General features: G+C 40.4%; 3 protein-coding genes and 1 long non-coding RNA gene across 7 annotated transcripts; all 4 read left to right on the top strand.

The window, feature by feature from the left end:
- Positions 1 to 355: 355 nt before the first annotated feature.
- On the top strand, positions 356 to 4,019 carry LOC120816535 (uncharacterized). Its single transcript, XR_013467121.1, has 7 exons — positions 356 to 483; positions 788 to 853; positions 973 to 1,029; positions 1,462 to 1,623; positions 1,726 to 1,881; positions 3,586 to 3,611; positions 3,706 to 4,019. It is a non-coding gene; the product is annotated as an uncharacterized LOC120816535 (long non-coding RNA).
- Positions 4,020 to 5,262: 1,243 nt separating this feature from the next.
- LOC144383028 (complement factor H-related protein 1-like) lies at positions 5,263 to 9,660 on the top strand. Of its 4 annotated transcripts, XM_078099144.1 has the most exons (10): positions 5,278 to 5,464; positions 5,549 to 5,740; positions 6,108 to 6,281; positions 6,394 to 6,585; positions 6,997 to 7,062; positions 7,187 to 7,243; positions 7,676 to 7,837; positions 7,940 to 8,095; positions 8,706 to 8,731; positions 8,848 to 9,660. In XM_078099144.1, exons 1-10 carry the CDS (start codon positions 5,335 to 5,337, stop codon positions 8,959 to 8,961), a joined length of 1,269 nt encoding a protein of 422 aa, XP_077955270.1. In that variant the 5' UTR covers positions 5,278 to 5,334; the 3' UTR covers positions 8,962 to 9,660. The 4 variants fall into 4 exon arrangements, with proteins under 4 accessions (XP_077955272.1, XP_077955270.1, XP_077955271.1 ...); XM_078099146.1 differs by lacking the exon at positions 6,108 to 6,281 and having other exon boundaries at positions 5,263 to 5,464; XM_078099145.1 differs by lacking the exon at positions 7,676 to 7,837.
- Positions 9,661 to 10,393: 733 nt separating this feature from the next.
- On the top strand, positions 10,394 to 13,353 carry LOC120816533 (complement factor H). The gene is given in 12 exon segments (XM_078098916.1): positions 10,394 to 10,402; positions 10,493 to 10,531; positions 10,534 to 10,588; positions 10,673 to 10,864; positions 11,231 to 11,404; positions 11,517 to 11,708; positions 12,159 to 12,218; positions 12,324 to 12,371; positions 12,450 to 12,611; positions 12,704 to 12,868; positions 13,035 to 13,060; positions 13,169 to 13,353. Coding segments are annotated over 12 exon segments (1,134 nt in total). The 3' UTR covers positions 13,181 to 13,353.
- A 3,958-nt stretch (positions 13,354 to 17,311) lies between these two features.
- LOC144405505 (complement factor H-related protein 3-like) lies at positions 17,312 to 18,872 on the top strand. The gene is made up of 6 exons (XM_078099148.1): positions 17,312 to 17,452; positions 17,602 to 17,728; positions 17,909 to 18,070; positions 18,160 to 18,324; positions 18,534 to 18,559; positions 18,668 to 18,872. Exons 1-6 carry the CDS (start codon positions 17,450 to 17,452, stop codon positions 18,677 to 18,679), a joined length of 495 nt encoding a protein of 164 aa, XP_077955274.1. The 5' UTR covers positions 17,312 to 17,449; the 3' UTR covers positions 18,680 to 18,872.
- The last annotated feature ends 114 nt before the right edge of the window (positions 18,873 to 18,986 follow it).

Raw genomic sequence — 18,986 nt, 5'->3', positions numbered from 1 at the left:
TTCGATCCGGGAAATCATTTTGAAATCTGGACTCCAGACAGACGACGTCTCCCTTTAGTGGGTTCAGTTCTGTGTAAACAAGCATGGAAGAAGCTCTGTTCAGTGCTGTTTATTTGCTGAAATGTTACATATGCAACCATAGTTTGGCGTTTAAACTACAACTTTGGCACCACGTGGTTTCATCCATGGTCAAGAACTAAAAAAACTGTCCCGTTGATGACTTTTTAATCAGATAAATTCATCTCTGAAATCAATATGCAGCAAGTGTTTGTTTGCTTGCAGCAGCGTGACGTCAGACCGCTGCAGAGAGCGATCACTGCATTCCTAAATTCTAGGGTAAATATTCATATCAATTATTGACTGGCTTTCAATTGCACTGCGCTGCTTGGTCTGCTTGGTGGGGGAGACGATTCTTATCCAACAAGATGTGCTGGAGACGTCTTGGATTTGTTCTTTTGGCTTGTTTTCCAAGATTACTTCATGGTAAGAACATCACATTATGTTTGCTGTCAATGTGTTCATTTGTCTTTTAAACAACGTCAATAATTCAGCAGATTCACATAGGGCGTTCAGTCTACATGTCAGATTTGTCCCCTGAACATTCTTAGATTTTCTCTAAACGTTTGAAAAGGTTATCTGAATATTGTCGTGCTTTTTTCAAATGATAATGCTAAATGTACCAAATCCTGATCATTTTTGGTACATTTCGCATTATCATATGAAAAAGCAAAAAATATTTTATATATATACATATATATCAAATGTCTTTTCATATTCCACTCATCAGCCAGCAGACCGGATGCTGGAAATGCTGGAGTTTCAACTGACAGTCAGAAACAACAGGACACTGGGGGTAAGTTATGAACATTTCTTATCAATAAAAACATTAAAAAGGGTCATTGTAAAGCATTTCGGCCATTATTATGAATCAGAAAGAAAGTAATAATAACTGGTATGTCTTACCTTTATCAGGAATGTCTACCACCCCTGGCTTGAATGAGGGAGACATTAAACCGTTATACACAAAGGGTAAATAATTAATGAACTTCCCTGTTTTTAACTCAAATGTATAAAACTCGGTTGATGTATTCACTTGGTGTAACTTTTGCAAACTTTGCCAACCAGTTACTGTAACAACAGAAATTGAATGTACAGCTACTGGGCATTTAAATTAAATCTGTCTGGGACTTGGTTTGAAAGGTAACAACTACAATTGGGATATCACTTAAGTGTTTTATTGGTGGGAAAAGATTCAGGGATTTTGTCTTCATCATCATCACAGCACTAACTTTTGGTTGAGGGCAGCTGGTGACGTCATGTGGAGAGAAACACCGCGGTGCAGGAGAACCACACATTGGAAAAGATGCGAATTAAGTCAAATTACAGCCACGTTTTAGGTTGACTAAATGAAAACGTTCATGTTAATGTCACATTTTAAATAACCTCTTCATTACATTTCAGTCGTACACTGTGGAAAACACCAACATGTTGCAAACGGTGATGTTGTGGAGCGGAATGCTGTGTTTCTGAAATACCAATGTAATGGCTATTACGTACTAGTGGGTTCAGACACCGTGACGTGTAACAGCAATGGCCGCTGGTCACATTTACCCATCTGCAAAGGTATAAAATAACCAATACAGGTGTTGGTTACTCCCCAAGCATATCAACCATATATCCCCAAATATAATCTTTAAATGTTTCTTTTCTCTTAATATTTTGTAGAAGCGTTTTGCCTCCTGGATCCTGCTCGATTGGCCGATTTAAAACCATCTGTAAATTACTATATAAAGAAAGGAGAGGAGAAGTCTATTCCATGTATTTGGGATGATGTTTCCAGAAAGGTTACGTGCATCAATGGAAAAATGATTTATACCCTGTGTAAGTATTTAAGTATCGTCTTTATATTTAAATTTTCCACAATGTTTATTTAGGCTATTTATTTGTGAGATATTATAAAGCGTTCCAACGTTAACTACATTTCAATCCCTTCACTCCAAAAAATATATCATAAATAAATCTATAATGTATCTAATGATGAATTGATCCTATGAATAAGTGGTTGCCTGTGCAGCTGAAGCCTTATCCATCATATGGCTCTGTGTCACAGAGCTTGATGGTTCTCCAAAGACGGATTAACACACGTCAATAAGTCGCTATTGACTGTTGCTTTTGTGAAAATGTTGTTTATTTTCAGTCCAACAAACGCCGTCCTGGTGAAGACTCACGAGCACAGCTTATTTCAGTGACTTCATACAAATTAAGATTTTCTTCAAAGAGTGACATTCTTTCACATGATCTATTACATTTTTTAGAACATAACAATTTTTTAAGGTAAATGAAAATTAGCCGTTTGCTTCAAGTCTGTAGTAATTTATGTAATTACAGTTATGAGAAGAAAAAAAAGGTAGAAACTAAAAGTACACACTGTAATTGGAACAAATAATTGAGGGACTAATCCTGCCTCTCTCTAGCATCAGGCCACAGGTTTTCATCAACATCACATCTAATGTTCTCTCTTGCCATGAACCTGGGGAAGAATCTTCTGGAGGTCCTCATCCATCCCTGGCAGTCCTCTGGACTAGTGTCCTCACATCCGGCTTCCAGAAGAGACATTTGGTCATGTGGGAGGTGAACAAACACGTTCCACCTCCAGACAGAGAAAAACTCCTCTCACCTGTTGATGATGGAGAATTGGCATTACAGATGCCACTGTGGATATTTGCAGATTGGGTTCCACCCTCAACCTTCTCAATGAGAGACCGTGGGTCACCACATGGTCTAGAAGTGAAGCCCTTATTTCATCTGAAATAACAGCTCTTTGTCTCTTCTTTGTCTCCCTCCACCAAGCCGTCTTGCTTGTTCCATTTCCAAAATTAGTCTTTCTGAGCTCTACCTATATACATATATATATATATATGTGTGTGTGCGTCTTCACTAACAAGTCTGAAACAAGACACCTGCTCAGCCTTTCAGCTGAAATTGCAATCAGCAGTGTTAAAAAGGCACATTCTGTTTTGAATGTGTGGTTCACAGTTTTGACAGCAGTGTTTTAGCATTTGAACAAAGTGCTGTAAATCCAGTGTTGTGCAGGTTGTGGATAAGTCATGGGATAAGTGTGTAGAGTTTTGAAAACTGTGTTTAAGCACTAAAAAACGAACTAGAGTTTGGTCCACATGAACTGCTGCTGTGCAGACTGTAGTTAGAGTTTTGCACATGTAACTCCAGTTGTGCCCGCTGTCGTTTAGCAATCCAAAAAAAACTGTAAGCCTCTGCCAGTTCACACCGTTTCTGCCACGCGACCATCTCCTGTTCGACCACACTAGGTCGAGTTGCCCCTCGATTACACAAAGCACGGTGCATGGCTCCTAAATACCTCAAAACATGCTTACAAAAATGGAATTGTAAATAAATCTGTCCACATAGCCAGAAATATGGGATAAAACCCATCTTGTGTGAACTGATTTCTTTCAGTAGGTGCAGCAATCACCGACTGAATCAATGAATCCGACTAATCAGTAACAAAGTTTCTGTGTGTTAAACTACCTTCTGAAATATTCACTGCTGTTTTTTGTTTCTTTATAGGTTGTACAGGTTATGACCATAATCGTGTAAGTGTTTTACATATTTAATATTAGATCACTCAATATTGGACTGTATTATTTATTGGGATTATTCATTGCTTATTGTCTGTGTTGTAACCAGGGAGCTTGCTGTTGCGTTACAGAGGATGATGCATGGTGGGATCGTCCTTTTTCAGAGCCAAGAGGCTCCACCGGAAAACAACTGTACCCAAAAATGTGTGATTCCTGATTGTAAAAATGACAAAATGGTGTTGTTATCTCAACATGGTATCGAGTTCTGTCAAGACAATAAGAGAGTATCACATTTCACCAAAGCAAAGTATTGGCTGTGAACAGCTTTTACTCTTAGAACTCATCCGATTGAATCGTGTAACATAATAGGTGTGTTTTAGATGTCCTGTTGTAAAGACCTGCATGAATAAACAATGGAGTTTATTTTTCTGTGTACGACTGTCTGTGAATACTTTCACAAAGGGCCATTTAAATTTGTTAAAAATAAATATCACTGTGGTCATTTAGCTTGTCGTCGTATTTAAGCACATCTACCTGTCTTTTCTTAGCGTGTTAGTGTGATAACATAGATATCAGAGCAGATTAGCAAAAACAGGTATGGATCAGGCAAATGTGTTTTTAAGAGGTTTAGTATCAGGACTGAATGATAAGAATCAGAGCTCAGGGACTCAATGACAAACTGTTCAATGTATTAAATGAAGCTTAGGCGAAAATTCAGTCAGGAAGACTGGACAGGCTGTGCCCTTCCCTGGTGGCCTCCTCTCTCCCTGGTGGCCTCCTCTCTCCCTGGTGGCCTCCTTTCTCCCTGGGGGCGCACGGCCAGCTGATTAGGGGCGGGGTCGGGTAGTATCAGACGTGGGTGTCGTTACCGTGAACCAATCGCATTGGGGCAGGCAAATGTTAAAAACTGTTCTCCTCTCTTGTGCTGTCAGTTGTCATTTCAGCACGCTCCAAAGGTGACCCGCCACCACCCCTGACACCTCCAATCTACAGCAGAACCTGGCATAGCAGGAGAGTTATGCAACTTGGGCTCTACCACCACCACCAGTGTCTGGACTCCCAAAGGGGGGGATATGCCTCGTCTCGGCTCGAGATCCCGGCCCCGGGTCTATCCTGCAGCAGGATGGAGTCCAAGCCCCAAACAACTTGCAATATCATATTATACCTGTTATAATAAAGCATTGTTCAAATTTCAACAAGTCTCTCCGGATTGAAATAGCTAATATGAAAATGTGCTTCACGATTCCAGTATCCCATCTTTTGTTACTAGTTGCTGAGTATTGTGGCTTCATGATACTGACCTCTGACCATAGATGAGATTCAGGTTATTTCAGGTTATCTATTGGAATCTGGACTGTAAACTAACTCATCGATTTCTTTATAAACACGGCATGTCTGACAAATAAAATGATTCATTTTGCGTTAAACATGTGAACAAAGGGGAAAAACAAGAGCGGTGCTTTGTAGAATATTATTAACCCTCTTCTTGAATGTGTCCACTGGGTAACAAACTGGGACAACGGATTAAAAACAAAGTGCAAATGAAGCAACAGCAGAACATAATATTGATCCAATTACTTTGTTTACGTATTTGAAGAACCTTCATATTTTTGCTGCATGTTACTGATCTGACTAAAGCACCCAAAGCTTGTTGTTCATGTTGTGTGTGCTGCATGAGGAGAGTAACTCAGCGCAATGTTTACTGTTTCCTAACTTTTGGGGGAAATGCCCTCAACAAATGATTAACTGGCTGCATGTAAACTGGCTCTCAGCTCTGCTTCGTCTTGGTGATTTCATTTGTGACAAAATGGGTTGGAGAAGATATTTTGGGTTTGTTCTCCTGGTTTGGTTTCAACGACTGCAACATGGTAAGAACATTAATATGTTATGTCACTTGAAAACATCTTGACTTTGTAAATTAATATGTACTTTTATTTGACGTTGTATTTCAGTGCGGCCGTCGGATCAGCCTTGTTCAGCCCCCGAACTGAACGGTGGATATTTGGTCCCTGAACAGAGCTCTTATGATCATAAAACAACGCTCTACTATGGCTGCGATAACGGACGTAAACCAGCAGTTGAGGGCTGGTGGGCGACAAGCACTTGTCTAGATGGCATATGGTCTCCCAAACCACAATGTATAGGTGAGTGTCGGAGACGCAGAAAGCCTTCAGTCTGTCTTCAGCATGAACAGTAAACTCTCCGTCACCTTTAATGTCTTTGTTCCAACGCTATTTGGAAAACTTTATTGTATTCGTACAATGTATAAAACCTTTAAATTGATGACGCCCTCTATCTGTAGCTGTAAGACACCGTGGAGTAAAAACTATGTTACGTATCTGAACGATGGTGTTCAATATTTATGTCAAAAAATGAAAAACTTTGGGAATTTTTTTTTTTTCAGGTTCAGGGTAGTGGAGCATTTGCTTTTAAAGTCTTTTGAAATATTTGTTGCTAGACTAATATAAAAAAAATAGAGCCGCTATGGTAAACCCCTTCTTTCCTCCTCAGATGAAACCGCCTGCATAGAACCACATATACCCAATGTAAAAGAAACCACTAGTGGTTGGTACAATAATAAGTACAAAAAGAGGATAGAATGTCTTGACGGATATGACCTCAAAGGCAACACTGCCACTACCACATGTACCAATGGAACATGGTCCCCTGTGCTGGTCTGTGAGAGTAAGTCTGTCAGATGTTTCATACCGCCAAGCTGAAAAAACAATAAATATACCTTTTGAGTTCCCAAAGCTACACCAATTCAAGTAGTATTTCATCCTTCGCCTCTTTGCAGAAAATATCAATTCATGTGAGGAGCCTCCTCAAATCCCCCACGCAGTGATCATTCATCGGGGATACCAGGAAATCTTTCCGGACAGTACAGAATTGGAGTATGAATGTGAAGATGGATATTCTGTGGAGGGAGCAGACTCCAAAAAATCTCTCAATTGCATATCTGGAAACTGGACTTCAAGCCCACCATGCTGTAAGTGTGCAACACGCTGAGATCTAAGTGCTAAAAAAGCTTTTTCTTTACTGCAAAATAGATCATCTCTGATCATTGTCCACATGCTGAAATAACGTGCATGGGAAAGAAGTAAAACTGATACTCAATATCTAAACAATTGGGGGGTGGTGATTAACGAAACATTATATTGTAAGGTTGCATTGGAGTAATACTTGTTTAGGTCCACTTCATGAAAGCCAAGCTACTGAGTGTGTGTGTGTGTGTGTGTGTGTGTGTGTGTGTGTGTGTGTGTGTGTGTGTGTGTATGTGTGTGTGTGTGTGTGTGTGTGTGTGTGTGTGTGTGTGTGTGTGTGTGTGTGTGTGTGTGTGTGTGTGTGTGTGTGTGTGTGTGATAATATATCAAATGTCTTTTCATATTCCACTCATCAGCCAGCAGACCAGATGCTGGAAATGCTGGAGTTTCAACTGACAGTCAGAAACAACAGGACACTGGGGGTAAGTTATGAACATTTCTTAAAAATGTTGGCAAAACATTAAAAAGGGTCATTGTAAAGCATTTCGGCCATTATTATGAATCAGAAAGAAAGTAATAATAACTGGTATGTCTTACCTTTATCAGGAATGTCTACCACCCCTGGCTTGAATGAGGGAGACATTAAACCGTTATACACAAAGGGTAAATAATTAATGAACTTCCCTGTTTTTAACTCAAATGTATAAAACTCGGTTGATGTATTCACTTGGTGTAACTTTTGCAAACTTTGCCAACCAGTTACTGTAACAACAGAAATTGAATGTACAGCTACTGGGCATTTAAATTAAATCTGTCTGGGACTTGGTTTGAAAGGTAACAACTACAATTGGGATATCACTTAAGTGTTTTATTGGTGGGAAAAGATTCAGGGATTTTGTCTTCATCATCATCACAGCACTAACTTTTGGTTGAGGGCAGCTGGTGACGTCATGTGGAGAGAGACACCGCGGTGCAGGAGAACCACACATTGGAAAAAATGCGAATTAAGTCAAATTACAGCCACGTTTTAGGTTGACTAAATGAAAACGTTCATGTTAATGTCACATTTTAAATAACCTCTTCATTACATTTCAGTCGTAAACTGTGGAAAACACCAACATGTTGCAAACGGTGATGTTGTGGAGCGGAATGCTGTGTTTCTGAAATACCAATGTAATGGCTATTACGTACTAGTGGGTTCAGACACCGTGACGTGTAACAGCAATGGCCGCTGGTCACATTTACCCATCTGCAAAGGTATAAAATAACCAATACAGGTGTTGGTTACTCCCCAAGCATATCAACCATATATCCCCAAATATAATCTTTAAATGTTTCTTTTCTCTTAATATTTTGTAGAAGCGTTTTGCCTCCTGGATCCTGCTCGATTGGCCAATTTAAAACCATCTGTAAATTACTTTATAAAGGAAGGAGAGGAGAAGTCTATTCCATGTATTTGGGATGATGTTTCCAGAAAGGTTACGTGCATCAATGGAAAAATGATTTATACCCTGTGTAAGTATTTAAGTATCGTCTTTATATTTAAATTTTCCACAATGTTTATTTAGGCTATTTATTTGTGAGATATTATAAAGCGTTCCAACGTTAACTACATTTCAATCCCTTCACTCCAAAAAATATATCATAAATACATCTATAATGTATCTAATGATGAATTGATCCTATGAATAAGTGGTTGCCTGTGCAGCTGAAGCCTTATCCATCATATGGCTCTGTGTCACAGAGCTTGATGGTTCTCCAAAGACGGATTAACACACGTCAATAAGTCGCTATTGACTGTTGCTTTTGTGAAAATGTTGTTTATTTTCAGTCCAACAAACGCCGTCCTGGTGAAGACTCACGAGCACAACTTATGAAGTAGTTATAACTTCAGCAAGAAACAGTGGCAGGGTCTGAATTTACAAGAATTAAAAAGCAAGTCAAAAATGGAATTGCCAAAGACTTTGTTCACACAGACGGAAATATGGGATAAAACCCATCTGATTTCTTTCAGTAGGTGCAGCAATCACCGACTGAATCAATGAATCCGACTAATCAATAACAATGTTTCTGTGTGTTAAACTACCTTCTGAAATTCTCACTGCTGTTTTATGTTTCTTTTTAGGTTGTACAGGTTATGACCATTACCGTGTAAGTGTTTTACATATTTAATATTAGATCACTCAATATTAAACTATAATTTATTGGGATTTTGTGTGACTTAATTAACTTTTTTATTCATTGCTTATTGTCTGTGTTGTAACCAGGGAGTTTGCTGTTACAGCACAGAAGAGCATGGACGGCAGGATGGACCTCTTCTAGATCCAACAGGCTCCACCGGAAAAAGACTGGACCCAAAAATGTGCGAATTCTCACGTTAGGATTTGATTTCTTTTCCAAAAACTTCCAACATTCCCTTGTATCTTTTCATGATTGTAATACTTAATGAAATAACAACCAGACCGTTACTTTGAATAAGAAGTAAGTTACTTTGGTCTACAGTAGTCTGAATATTTAGTTCTCTATAGAAATCTTAACAGAAATCTTTGCGATATTGACATGAGCCATTAGATGTATGAGCACGTTTTATCCCCTTTGTATTAATTTACTTGAAGCAGCATCTCTGCAGAATACACAGAACTATAGACCGACAGACTAACGAGTAAACTTAATGATGACCTGCCCATAAGTGAACACATCTATTGATGGATGAACATGAGGAGGCTACAGCCGTCCCAGTGCCTCTGACATTAGCATTAGCACACAGGTCTTTGAGCTACATGTTAACGTCACGCTTACAGCCGCATGATGAACACGACGATGAGAGGCTAAGCAGGTACAATGTTTACCAAAGTTCCCCATGTTAGCCAACGTGCTAAATAGTACAAAGCACAAAATGGATCAAAGCTTTGCAATGATCAATTTCTGCAGACTTCTTATGAAATCACATTTCACCAAAGCAAAGTATTGGCTGTGAACAGCTTTTACTCTTAAAACTCATCCGATTGAATCGTGTAACATAATAGGTGTGTTTTAGATGTCCTGTTGTAAAGACCTGCATTAATAAACAATGGAGTTTATTTTTCTGTGTACGACTGTCTGTGAATACTTTCACAAAGGGCCATTTAAATTAGTTAAAAATAAATATCACTGTGGTCATTTAGCTTGTCGTCGTATTTAAGCACATCTATCTGTCTTTTTTTAGCGTGTTAGTGTGATAACATAGATATCAGAGCAGATTAGCAAAAACAGGTATGGATCAGGCAAATGTGTTTTTAAGAGGTTTAGTATCAGGACTGAATGATAAGAATCAGAGCTCATTAGGGACTCAATGACAAACTGTTCAATGTATTAAATAGCTAATATGAAAATGTGCTTCACGATTCCAGTATCCCATCTTTTGTTACTAGTTGCTGCGTATTGTGGCTTCATGATACTGACCTCTGACCATAGACGAGGTTCAGGTTATTTCAGGTTATCTATTGGAATCTGGACTGTAAACTAACTCATCGATTTCTTTATAAACACGGCATGTCTGACAAATAAAATGATTCATTCTGCGTTAAACATGTGAACAAAGGGGAAAAACAAGAGCGGTGCTTTGTAGAATATTATTAACCCTCTTCTTGAATGTGTCCACTGGGTAACAAACTGGGACAACGGATTAAAAACAAAGTGCAAATGAAGCAACAGCAGAACATAATATTGATCCAATTACTTTGTTTACGTATTTGAAGAACCTTCATATTTTTGCTGCATGTTACTGATCTGACTAAAGCACCCAAAGCTTGTTGTTCATGTTGTGTGTGCTGCATGAGGAGAGTAACTCAGCGCAATGTTTACTGTTTCCTAACTTTTGGGGGAAATGCCCTCAACAAATGATTAACTGGCTGCATGTAAACTGGCTCTCAGCTCTGCTTCGTCTTGGTGATTTCATTTGTGACAAAATGGGTTGGAGAAGATATTTTGGGTTTGTTCTCCTGGTTTGGTTTCAACGACTGCAACATGGTAAGAACATTAATATGTTATGTCACTTGAAAACATCTTGACTTTGTAAATTAATATGTACTTTTATTTGACGTTGTATTTCAGTGCGGCCGTCGGATCAGCCTTGTTCAGCCCCCGAACTGAACGGTGGATATTTGGTCCCTGAACAGAGCTCTTATGATCATAAAACAACGCTCTACTATGGCTGCGATAACGGACGTAAACCAGCAGTTGAGGGCTGGTGGGCGACAAGCACTTGTCTAGATGGCATATGGTCTCCCAAACCACAATGTATAGGTGAGTGTCGGAGACGCAGAAAGCCTTCAGTCTGTCTTCAGCATGAACAGTAAACTCTCCGTCACCTTTAATGTCTTTGTTCCAACGCTATTTGGAAAACTTTATTGTATTCGTACAATGTATAAAACCTTTAAATTGATGACGCCCTCTATCTGTAGCTGTAAGACACCGTGGAGTAAAAACTATGTTACGTATCTGAACGATGGTGTTCAATATTTATGTCAAAAAATGAAAAACTTTGGGAATTTTTTTTTTTCAGATTCAGGGTAGTGGAGCATTTGCTTTTAAAGTCTTTTGAAATATTTGTTGCTAGACTAATATAAAAAAAATAGAGCCGCCATGGTAAACCCCTTCTTTCCTCCTCAGATGAAACCGCCTGCATAGAACCACATATACCCAATGTAAAAGAAACCACTAGTGGTTGGTACAATAATAAGTACAAAAAGAGGATAGAATGTCTTGACGGATATGACCTCAAAGGCAACACTGCCACTACCACATGTACCAATGGAACATGGTCCCCTGTGCTGGTCTGTGAGAGTAAGTCTGTCAGATGTTTCATACCGCCAAGCTGAAAAAACAATAAATATACCTTTTGAGTTCCCAAAGCTACACCAATTCAAGTAGTATTTCATCCTTCGCCTCTTTGCAGAAAATATCAATTCATGTGAGGAGCCTCCTCAAATCCCCCACGCAGTGATCATTCATCGGGGATACCAGGAAATCTTTCCGGACAGTACAGAATTGGAGTATGAATGTGAGGATGGATATTCTGTGGATGCCGCAAACTCCAAAGAATCTCTCTATTGCATATCTGGAAACTGGATTCCAAGCCCACCATGCTGTAAGTGGCATAACACTTTGTCATGAAAATAATTAATGAATGGTGAGGGTATCTTTTATTAAACTTTTGGGAATCACTTTTGAACAATAACAAGTGAAATTAATTGTTTACTTGTAACAATTGTCTTCTTCATTAACAAAATGTGTTCACAGATTGCTGTTTCCTTTTCTTGGTGCACAACCTACTTCCAAAAAAAACCCTTTTCTAAACAATTTGAGCTTTGTTTCAATAAGCAACTCATGACTGGCGATGGATGTATGTGTGTAATGCTTAGATATGTATTAGGACTGGCCGCTGAAACTAGAAACTTGCATCACGACACGTAACGTCTTTGGGAGATGTAATATTTTTATTTTCTGCATGTTTTCATTAACAACCAGATTTACTTATTGGACCTTGCCTCATTTTGTGATCCATGAGAGTGAATGTTTGTGCTCTCTGGTTCTGCAGTGTGGGGGAGAGCAGGTGGGGGGCGCGGTACATCCACTGGCACTGAGACACAACCTGAAGGTGGAGTCCTTTCACCATCTGTGTATTTGTATCAATTATCAGTTATCATTATCTAATGTCACTATCGATTACACGCCAGTACTAATGAATGTTTTGGTGGATCAGGACACTCCACTGAATCTGATGACGGAGGGACACGGGCTAAGGTGGAAGGTGGGTAGTATTTCTTTAACTGTGATGCAATTTTAAGTGAGTTTGCTATGACAGCTTAACTTTTTTTGTGTTTTTCAGTCACAAATTGTGCAGAACGCCCCACAGTTGCTAATGGTGATGTTGTGGAAAACGGTGAAATGTTTTTGAAGTACCAATGCAACAGTTATTACAAACTAGTGGGACCAAGAAAAGTGGTGTGTTACAGCAACGGTTTGTGGTCAGAAGTACCCACCTGCAAAGGTAAACATTTTTGAAAATGTCACCTGTAAAATTCAGTCAAAGAGCTTGACTGGGGGTGTGTGAAAGTTTAACCGGTTGGTTCTTTTGTGCAGCAAACTTCTGTTCAGTGGACACTGATCGAGATCCTAAATTCATAAGTGACGGCGTTAAATTTGTAGGGAATGGTGAGAAGTTGAGACTGGAATGTGTGGAAACGGGCTTCTTTGTTCAATATTCCGACGGTGTTTGCACCGATGGAAGAATTTCATTTTCGGCCTGTAAGTATAAATTTAACTTTACAGCAGTTAATGATTCATCCATAATTGTTCAATGAGTCTCACAATAAACTGGTGTTTGTAATTCAGTTACATGACTCGCCCTCCCAGTGAGGAGTCAGTAGGCTGCTCCACATTCACTGCTGTGCTTCCATGTGATTCTTTGCAGGTTGTAACCGGCTGCAGTTAAGGACCGTGAGTGTTTAGAAGGGATTTATTTACACTGACATCATTTCACATGACTCACTACTACTGTTTATTCAGTCATCTTATGCATTTGCATTGTTTTGTTCTTGCACACAGGGTGTGTGCTAAGGCTGCATCGCCAAGGGGAAGAATCTGCTACCTTCAGGACCGGCTACATCCAGCTAGTGTGCGAAATGAGATTACTCATAACGATCTGTTGACGGCAACATAGTGTAGACTTCTTTGTAGGCTTGATAATGCAAAAATAAGGTCTAAATAAATTCTTGGGATTCCAGCTGTAATCTTTCTACGTTGTCTGCAGTGTTTGAGTTGAAAGTTCCACAATTTCATCCATAGAACTTCTATCCGTATCCACTTTTATCCGTTACCGAGAAATCAGGGATCAGGAAATGTTTGACAGTTTGTCTCTTCTCCGCTTGTAAGTCTTGTAAGTGAACATATTTTCAAAAACAAGTGATTTAATTTTTAAATTTGGATTTCACGGATTTATTGTTGGTATTCATTACACGGTTCTTGTACACGGTACACTGCACGAATGGAAAAATATTTCCTTGAAGAGGCCACAGTTTAGGTTTAATCAGCATTACAAAGATTCAATTCAATTCATTTTATTTTTTACAGCCCAAAATAGCAAATTACAAATTTGCCTCAGAGTGCTTTACTGTACACATGCGACATCCTCTGTCCCGAAGCCCTCACATCGGCACAGGAAAAACTCCCCAAAAAATGAAAAACCCTTCCATGGGGAAAAGAGGGAAGAAACCTTAGGGAGAACGTCAGAGGAGGGATCCCTCTCCCGGGATGGACAGACTACAATGGATGCCATGTGTACAGAATGAACAAGATGCAACTTGTGAATATTCTATAAAGCCTATGGATATTAAGTTCTGTATTTGGTAAGACCATTTATTCATTGAAACAAAGGTGCCCCCGCGCTCGGCTCCCTGTGACCTGCAGCCGAAAAATATCAACAGGCAGGTGACCCAAAACTTTTAAGAGGCAGTTTGAAAAATGTAAATAAAATGTTAAAAACAAAAAACAAAACTATCACTGCTCTCACGTGTTAGTTTCCGGCGGATGGCCATCACACACAAAAGCGGATCGTATTAATCATTAATTTCTACGCAAGTGGGTCAGTTTGATTACACAGACTTTTTATTGCGGCAATCCGGGAAATCATTTTGAAATCTGGACTCCAAACAGACGACGTCTCCCTTTTGTGGGTTCAGTTCTGTGTAAACAAGCATGGAAGAAGCTCTGTTGAGTACTGTACATTTCCTGAAATGTTACATATACAACAATAGTTTGGTGTTTAAACTACAACTTGGGCACCACGCAGTTTCATCCTTGGTCAAGAACTAAAAAACTGTCCCATTGTTGACTTTTTAATCATATATATATATATATGGCCACTCACAGGACATGATTGCGAAGCCCCCCTCTTTTTTTTTTTTGACAGAGGGACGCCAGTCTGGGGCTCCTTACTGTGTGATGTGTGATGTCAACCTTGGTATGCTGCCCCAAAATGGGGCCGCCTGTGATCCAATGGTAGAGGGAGACTTGCCCTTATAGAGGAGGGACTTGTGGAAACCCAAGTACAGCAGGCACAGGGCCTTGTACCGGGGTCCTGTTGAGAATGGCACACCGGTCAGAAAACAGTTTCCATCTGTTTTTTGCCTCTCGGGCGGGTACATCGGGTACCCAGCCCTTTGGTTGCAACAAGAGGTTCCTCTTGTTGTAAAGAACAGATCAGAGACAAAGGCCTCTGAAGAGGATCCTCTGGCCACGTGTGAGCCAGAGCATCTTGACCCAGAGCGGTGGTCCCCTCTTTCAGGGAGAACGGGTGGGGATAGTGGGTCGGCATCACCTCTGGATGCAGAAGTCACTCATTGCTGGTTATTGCCCGTAGGCTGGTCAGGCAAAGGTTTCCTAAGTAAGCGTAATCAGTTGACCCCCTCTGATAGTCGTCAACACAGCAGAGGTGTTGACCAACCGGACAAACATCTGCTTTCCCTCACGGTATAGCGGGAAATGCTTGAGCACTAGCTCTTTAACCTTGGCGGGCTCCTGTGGTCCAGAGCAGAGTCCTGTTCTACACCCCTGCGCACTGCCTTCGGAGGCAGGCATCTGCTGTGACAGGCAAAATGCCACAGGGGCTCCTTGGGGTGTAAGGTAGTGTTTTGATGCTACTATTGTTCCGACCCGCCCGCTGTCAGTCCACCCTACAGGCGGAAAAGGATGTAAGGCAACCGTCTACATTACATTACAGGTCATTTAGCTGAGGCTTTTATCCAAAGCGACTTACATTGCATTTTTAACCCATGGCTTCATACATTTTTGCCCGGGGACCATTTATGGGTTAGGTGTCTTGCTCAGGGACACTTCGACGGGGGACATGGAGCAGCCGGGGCATAGACAGCCCCACAAGGCCATCCTAACGGTGGTAGTGCTCTGAGAAGGGCTTGGGTGGTTCCACCAGTTAGCTCGAGCGGGACCACCTCTGCTACTGTGGAGATGGGCCGAATAGCTGGTCCTTACAGCGAGAGGGGAGCGGTCGAGCATTCTATTCACTAGGACAGTCGCTGTAGCAAATTGTGTATCACCGTGAGCGAGGATACATGGCCAACCGACAGCTGCACAGTGTAAAAAGCTTCAGTGGACACCACGTCAATGTCGATTTAGTCCACTTAGCATCTCTGCGAGTTAGCTTGAGCGAGGACACTCTGCTAACCGATAGTCGCAGTCTCAGCGCCAGCATTCTGCTGTGTTAGTGAGGACACCGTGATTACTGCCAGATCTCCAGTGACACAATGTGCGTGTCGTTCTGGTCAGATGTATCTCGTCCAGTTAGCCGAAATATTTACAGAACAAGTGTAGCGTACTGAATGCTGCTGTTAACCGAGTCAACCGGTACCGCATCAGTTATCCTGGGCAGGACCACCCTGCTAACTGTGAAGCTGTAACATCAATAGAAACAATTGTACACAGTGCTACTGTTGACCTAGTAAGTCAACTAGCACCACATCGGCAGTGTTAGGTATGTCAGGGAGGTCATCCGAGGTCACAAGTGACTTTGTTGGTATAAAGACTCGACCTGCGCATGCGCGAGACAGAAGAGGATCCAGTGTGAAGCACTGCCTCTGGCGGTCAGTAAGGATGAAATGGAACAGACGAATCAATAACAATGTTTCTGTGTGTTAAACTACCTTCTGAAATTCTCACTGCTGTTTTGTTTTTTATAGGTTGTACAAGTTATGACCATAATCGTGAGCCAAGAGGCTCCACCGGAAAACAACTGGACCCAAAAATGTGTGATTCATCACGTTAGCATTTGATTTCTTTCCCAGAAACCTCCAACATTTCCTTGTATCTTTTCATGATTGTAACACTTAATTCACTAACAACAAGACCGTTACTTTGAATAAGAAGAAAGTTACTTTGGTCTACAGTAGTCTGAATATTTAGTTCTCTATAGAAATCTTAACAGAAATCTTTACACGATTTACTTGACCCATTGGATATATGAGCACGTTTTAGGCCTTTTGTATTAAATTACTTGAAGCAGCATCTCTGCAAAATACACAGAACTATAGACCGACAGACTAACGAGTAAACTTAATGATGACCTGCCCATAAGTGACTTTACGCTTAGAACTTATCCAATTGAATCGTGTAACATGTGTGTTTCAGAATACCTATTGTAACGGCCTGTATGAATAAATAATGGAGTTTATTTGCTTTACATGCTTCTTGATTCCAGTATCCCATCTTTTGTTACTAGTTGCTGCGTATTGTGGCTTCATGATACTGACCTCTGACCATAGACGAGGTTCAGGTTATTTCAGGTTATCTATTGGAATCTGGACTGTAAACTAACTCATCGATTTCTTTATAAACACGGCATGTCTGACAAATAAAATGATTCATTCTGCGTTAAACATGTGAACAAAGGGGAAAGACAAGAGCGGTGCTTTGTAGAATATTATTAACCCTCTTCTTGAATGTGTCCACTGGGTAAAAAAACTGGGACAACGGATTAAAAACAAAGTGCAAATGAAGCAACAGCAGAACATAATATTGATCCATTTACTTTGTTTACGTATTTGAAGAACCTTCATATTTTTGCTGCATGTTACTGATCTGACTAAAGCACCCAAAGCTTGTTGTTCATGTTGTGTGTGCTGCATGAGGAGAGTAGCTCAGCGCAATGTTTACTGTTTCCTAACTTTTGGGGGAAATGCCCTCAACAAATGATTAACTGGCTGCATGTAAACTGGCTCTCAGCTCTGCTTCGTCTTGGTGATTTAATTTGTGACAAAATGGGTTGGAGAAGATATTTTGGGTTTGTTCTCCTGGTTTGGTTTCAACGATTTCAGCATGGTAAGAACATTCATTTATGCCACGTAAAATGATCTTGACTTGGTAATTGTTTAATATGTACTTTTATTTGATGTTGTATTTCAGCGCGACAGTCGGATCAGCCTTGTTCAGCCCCCGAACTGAACAGTGTTTTTTTGGTCCCTGAACAGAGCTCTTATGGTCATGAAACAAAGCTCCGTTATGGCTGCGATAACGGACGTAAACCAGCAGTTGAGGGCTGGTGGGCGACAAGCACTTGTCTAGATGGCATATGGTCTCCCAAACCACAATGTATAGGTGAGTGTCGTCAGTGTGTCACCTTTTAATGTTCCTTATGGGCCGCTATTATGAATCAGCAAGAAAAAGATTCCAAAGAAAATCCAAAGTGCTAATAACTTGTGGGTCTTACCTTTATCTTTACCTTGAATCTTTAAATCTGAGTTTAAGTTACAGCTTAACTTTTTTTGTGTTTTTCAGTCATAAATTGTGGAGAACGCCCCACAGTTGCTAATGGTGATGTTGTGGAAATTGGTGAAATGTTTTTGAAGTACCAATGCAACAGTTATTACCAACTAGTGGGACCAGAGAAAGTGGTGTGTTACAGCAACGGTTTGTGGTCAGAAGTACCCACCTGCAAAGGTAAACATTTAAAAAATGTCACCTGTAAAATTCAGTCAAAGAGCTTGACTGTGTGGGTGAAAGTTTAACCGGTTGGTTCTTTTGTGCAGCAAACTTCTGTTCAGTGGACACTGATCGAGATCCTAAATTCATAAGTGACGGAGTTAAATTTATAGGGAATGGTGAGAAGTTGAGACTGGAATGTGTGGAAACGGGCTTCTTTCCTATGTATTCCGACGGTGTTTGCACCGATGGAAGAATTTCATTTTCGGCCTGTAAGTATAAATTTAACTTTACAGAAGTCAATGATGTATCCATGATTGTTCAATGAGTCTCACAATAAACTGGTGTTTGTAATTAAGTTATATGATGAATTAAATATTGACATGTTAACAATGCACAGAACAGACAGACTCGCCCTCCCAGTGAGGAGTCAGTAGGCTGCTCCACATTCACTGCTGTGCTTCCATGTGATTCTTTGCAGGTTGTAACCGGCTGCAGTTAAGGACTGTGAGTGTTTAGAAGGGATTTATTTACACTGACATCATTTCACATGACTCACTACTACTGTTTATTCAGTCATCTTATGCATTTGCATTGTTTTGTTCTTGCACACAGGGTGAGTGCTAAGGCTGCATCGCCAAGGGGAAGAATCTGCTACCTGGATGTAGCGGACCTTCAGGACCGGCTACATCCAGCTAGTGTGCGAAATGAGATTACTCATAACGATCTGTTGACGGCAACATAGTGTAGACTTCTTTGTATGCTTGAAACTGCAAAAATAAGGTCTAAATAAATTCCTGGGATTCCAGCTGTAATCTTTCCATGTTGTTTGCAGTGTTTGATTTGAAATTTCCACAAATTCATCCATAGAACTTTTATCCGTATCCACTTTCTCTGTAACGGGACTCTTGCAGGTGGGGGTACGTCCTATCCG

This window comes from Gasterosteus aculeatus, chromosome 3 (assembly GCF_964276395.1).
Source record: "Gasterosteus aculeatus chromosome 3, fGasAcu3.hap1.1, whole genome shotgun sequence".
In the NCBI taxonomy this organism is placed as follows: Eukaryota; Metazoa; Chordata; class Actinopteri; order Perciformes; family Gasterosteidae; genus Gasterosteus; species Gasterosteus aculeatus.
This window is presented reverse-complemented; position numbering and strand designations above follow the sequence as displayed.

Coding starts and splice junctions, on each gene's coding strand:
- LOC144383028 (XM_078099144.1), top strand. CDS start 5,335: ATGATTAACTGGCTGCATGTAAACTGGCTCTCAGCTCTGCTTCGTCTT. Junction 6,586..6,996: donor GACTTCAAGCCCACCATGCT/GTAAGTGTGCAA, acceptor TCCACTCATCAG/CCAGCAGACCAGATGCTGGA. Junction 7,063..7,186: donor GAAACAACAGGACACTGGGG/GTAAGTTATGAA, acceptor TACCTTTATCAG/GAATGTCTACCACCCCTGGC.
- LOC144405505 (XM_078099148.1), top strand. Junction 17,729..17,908: donor TCCCAAACCACAATGTATAG/GTGAGTGTCGTC, acceptor TGTGTTTTTCAG/TCATAAATTGTGGAGAACGC. Junction 18,071..18,159: donor AGAAGTACCCACCTGCAAAG/GTAAACATTTAA, acceptor TCTTTTGTGCAG/CAAACTTCTGTTCAGTGGAC.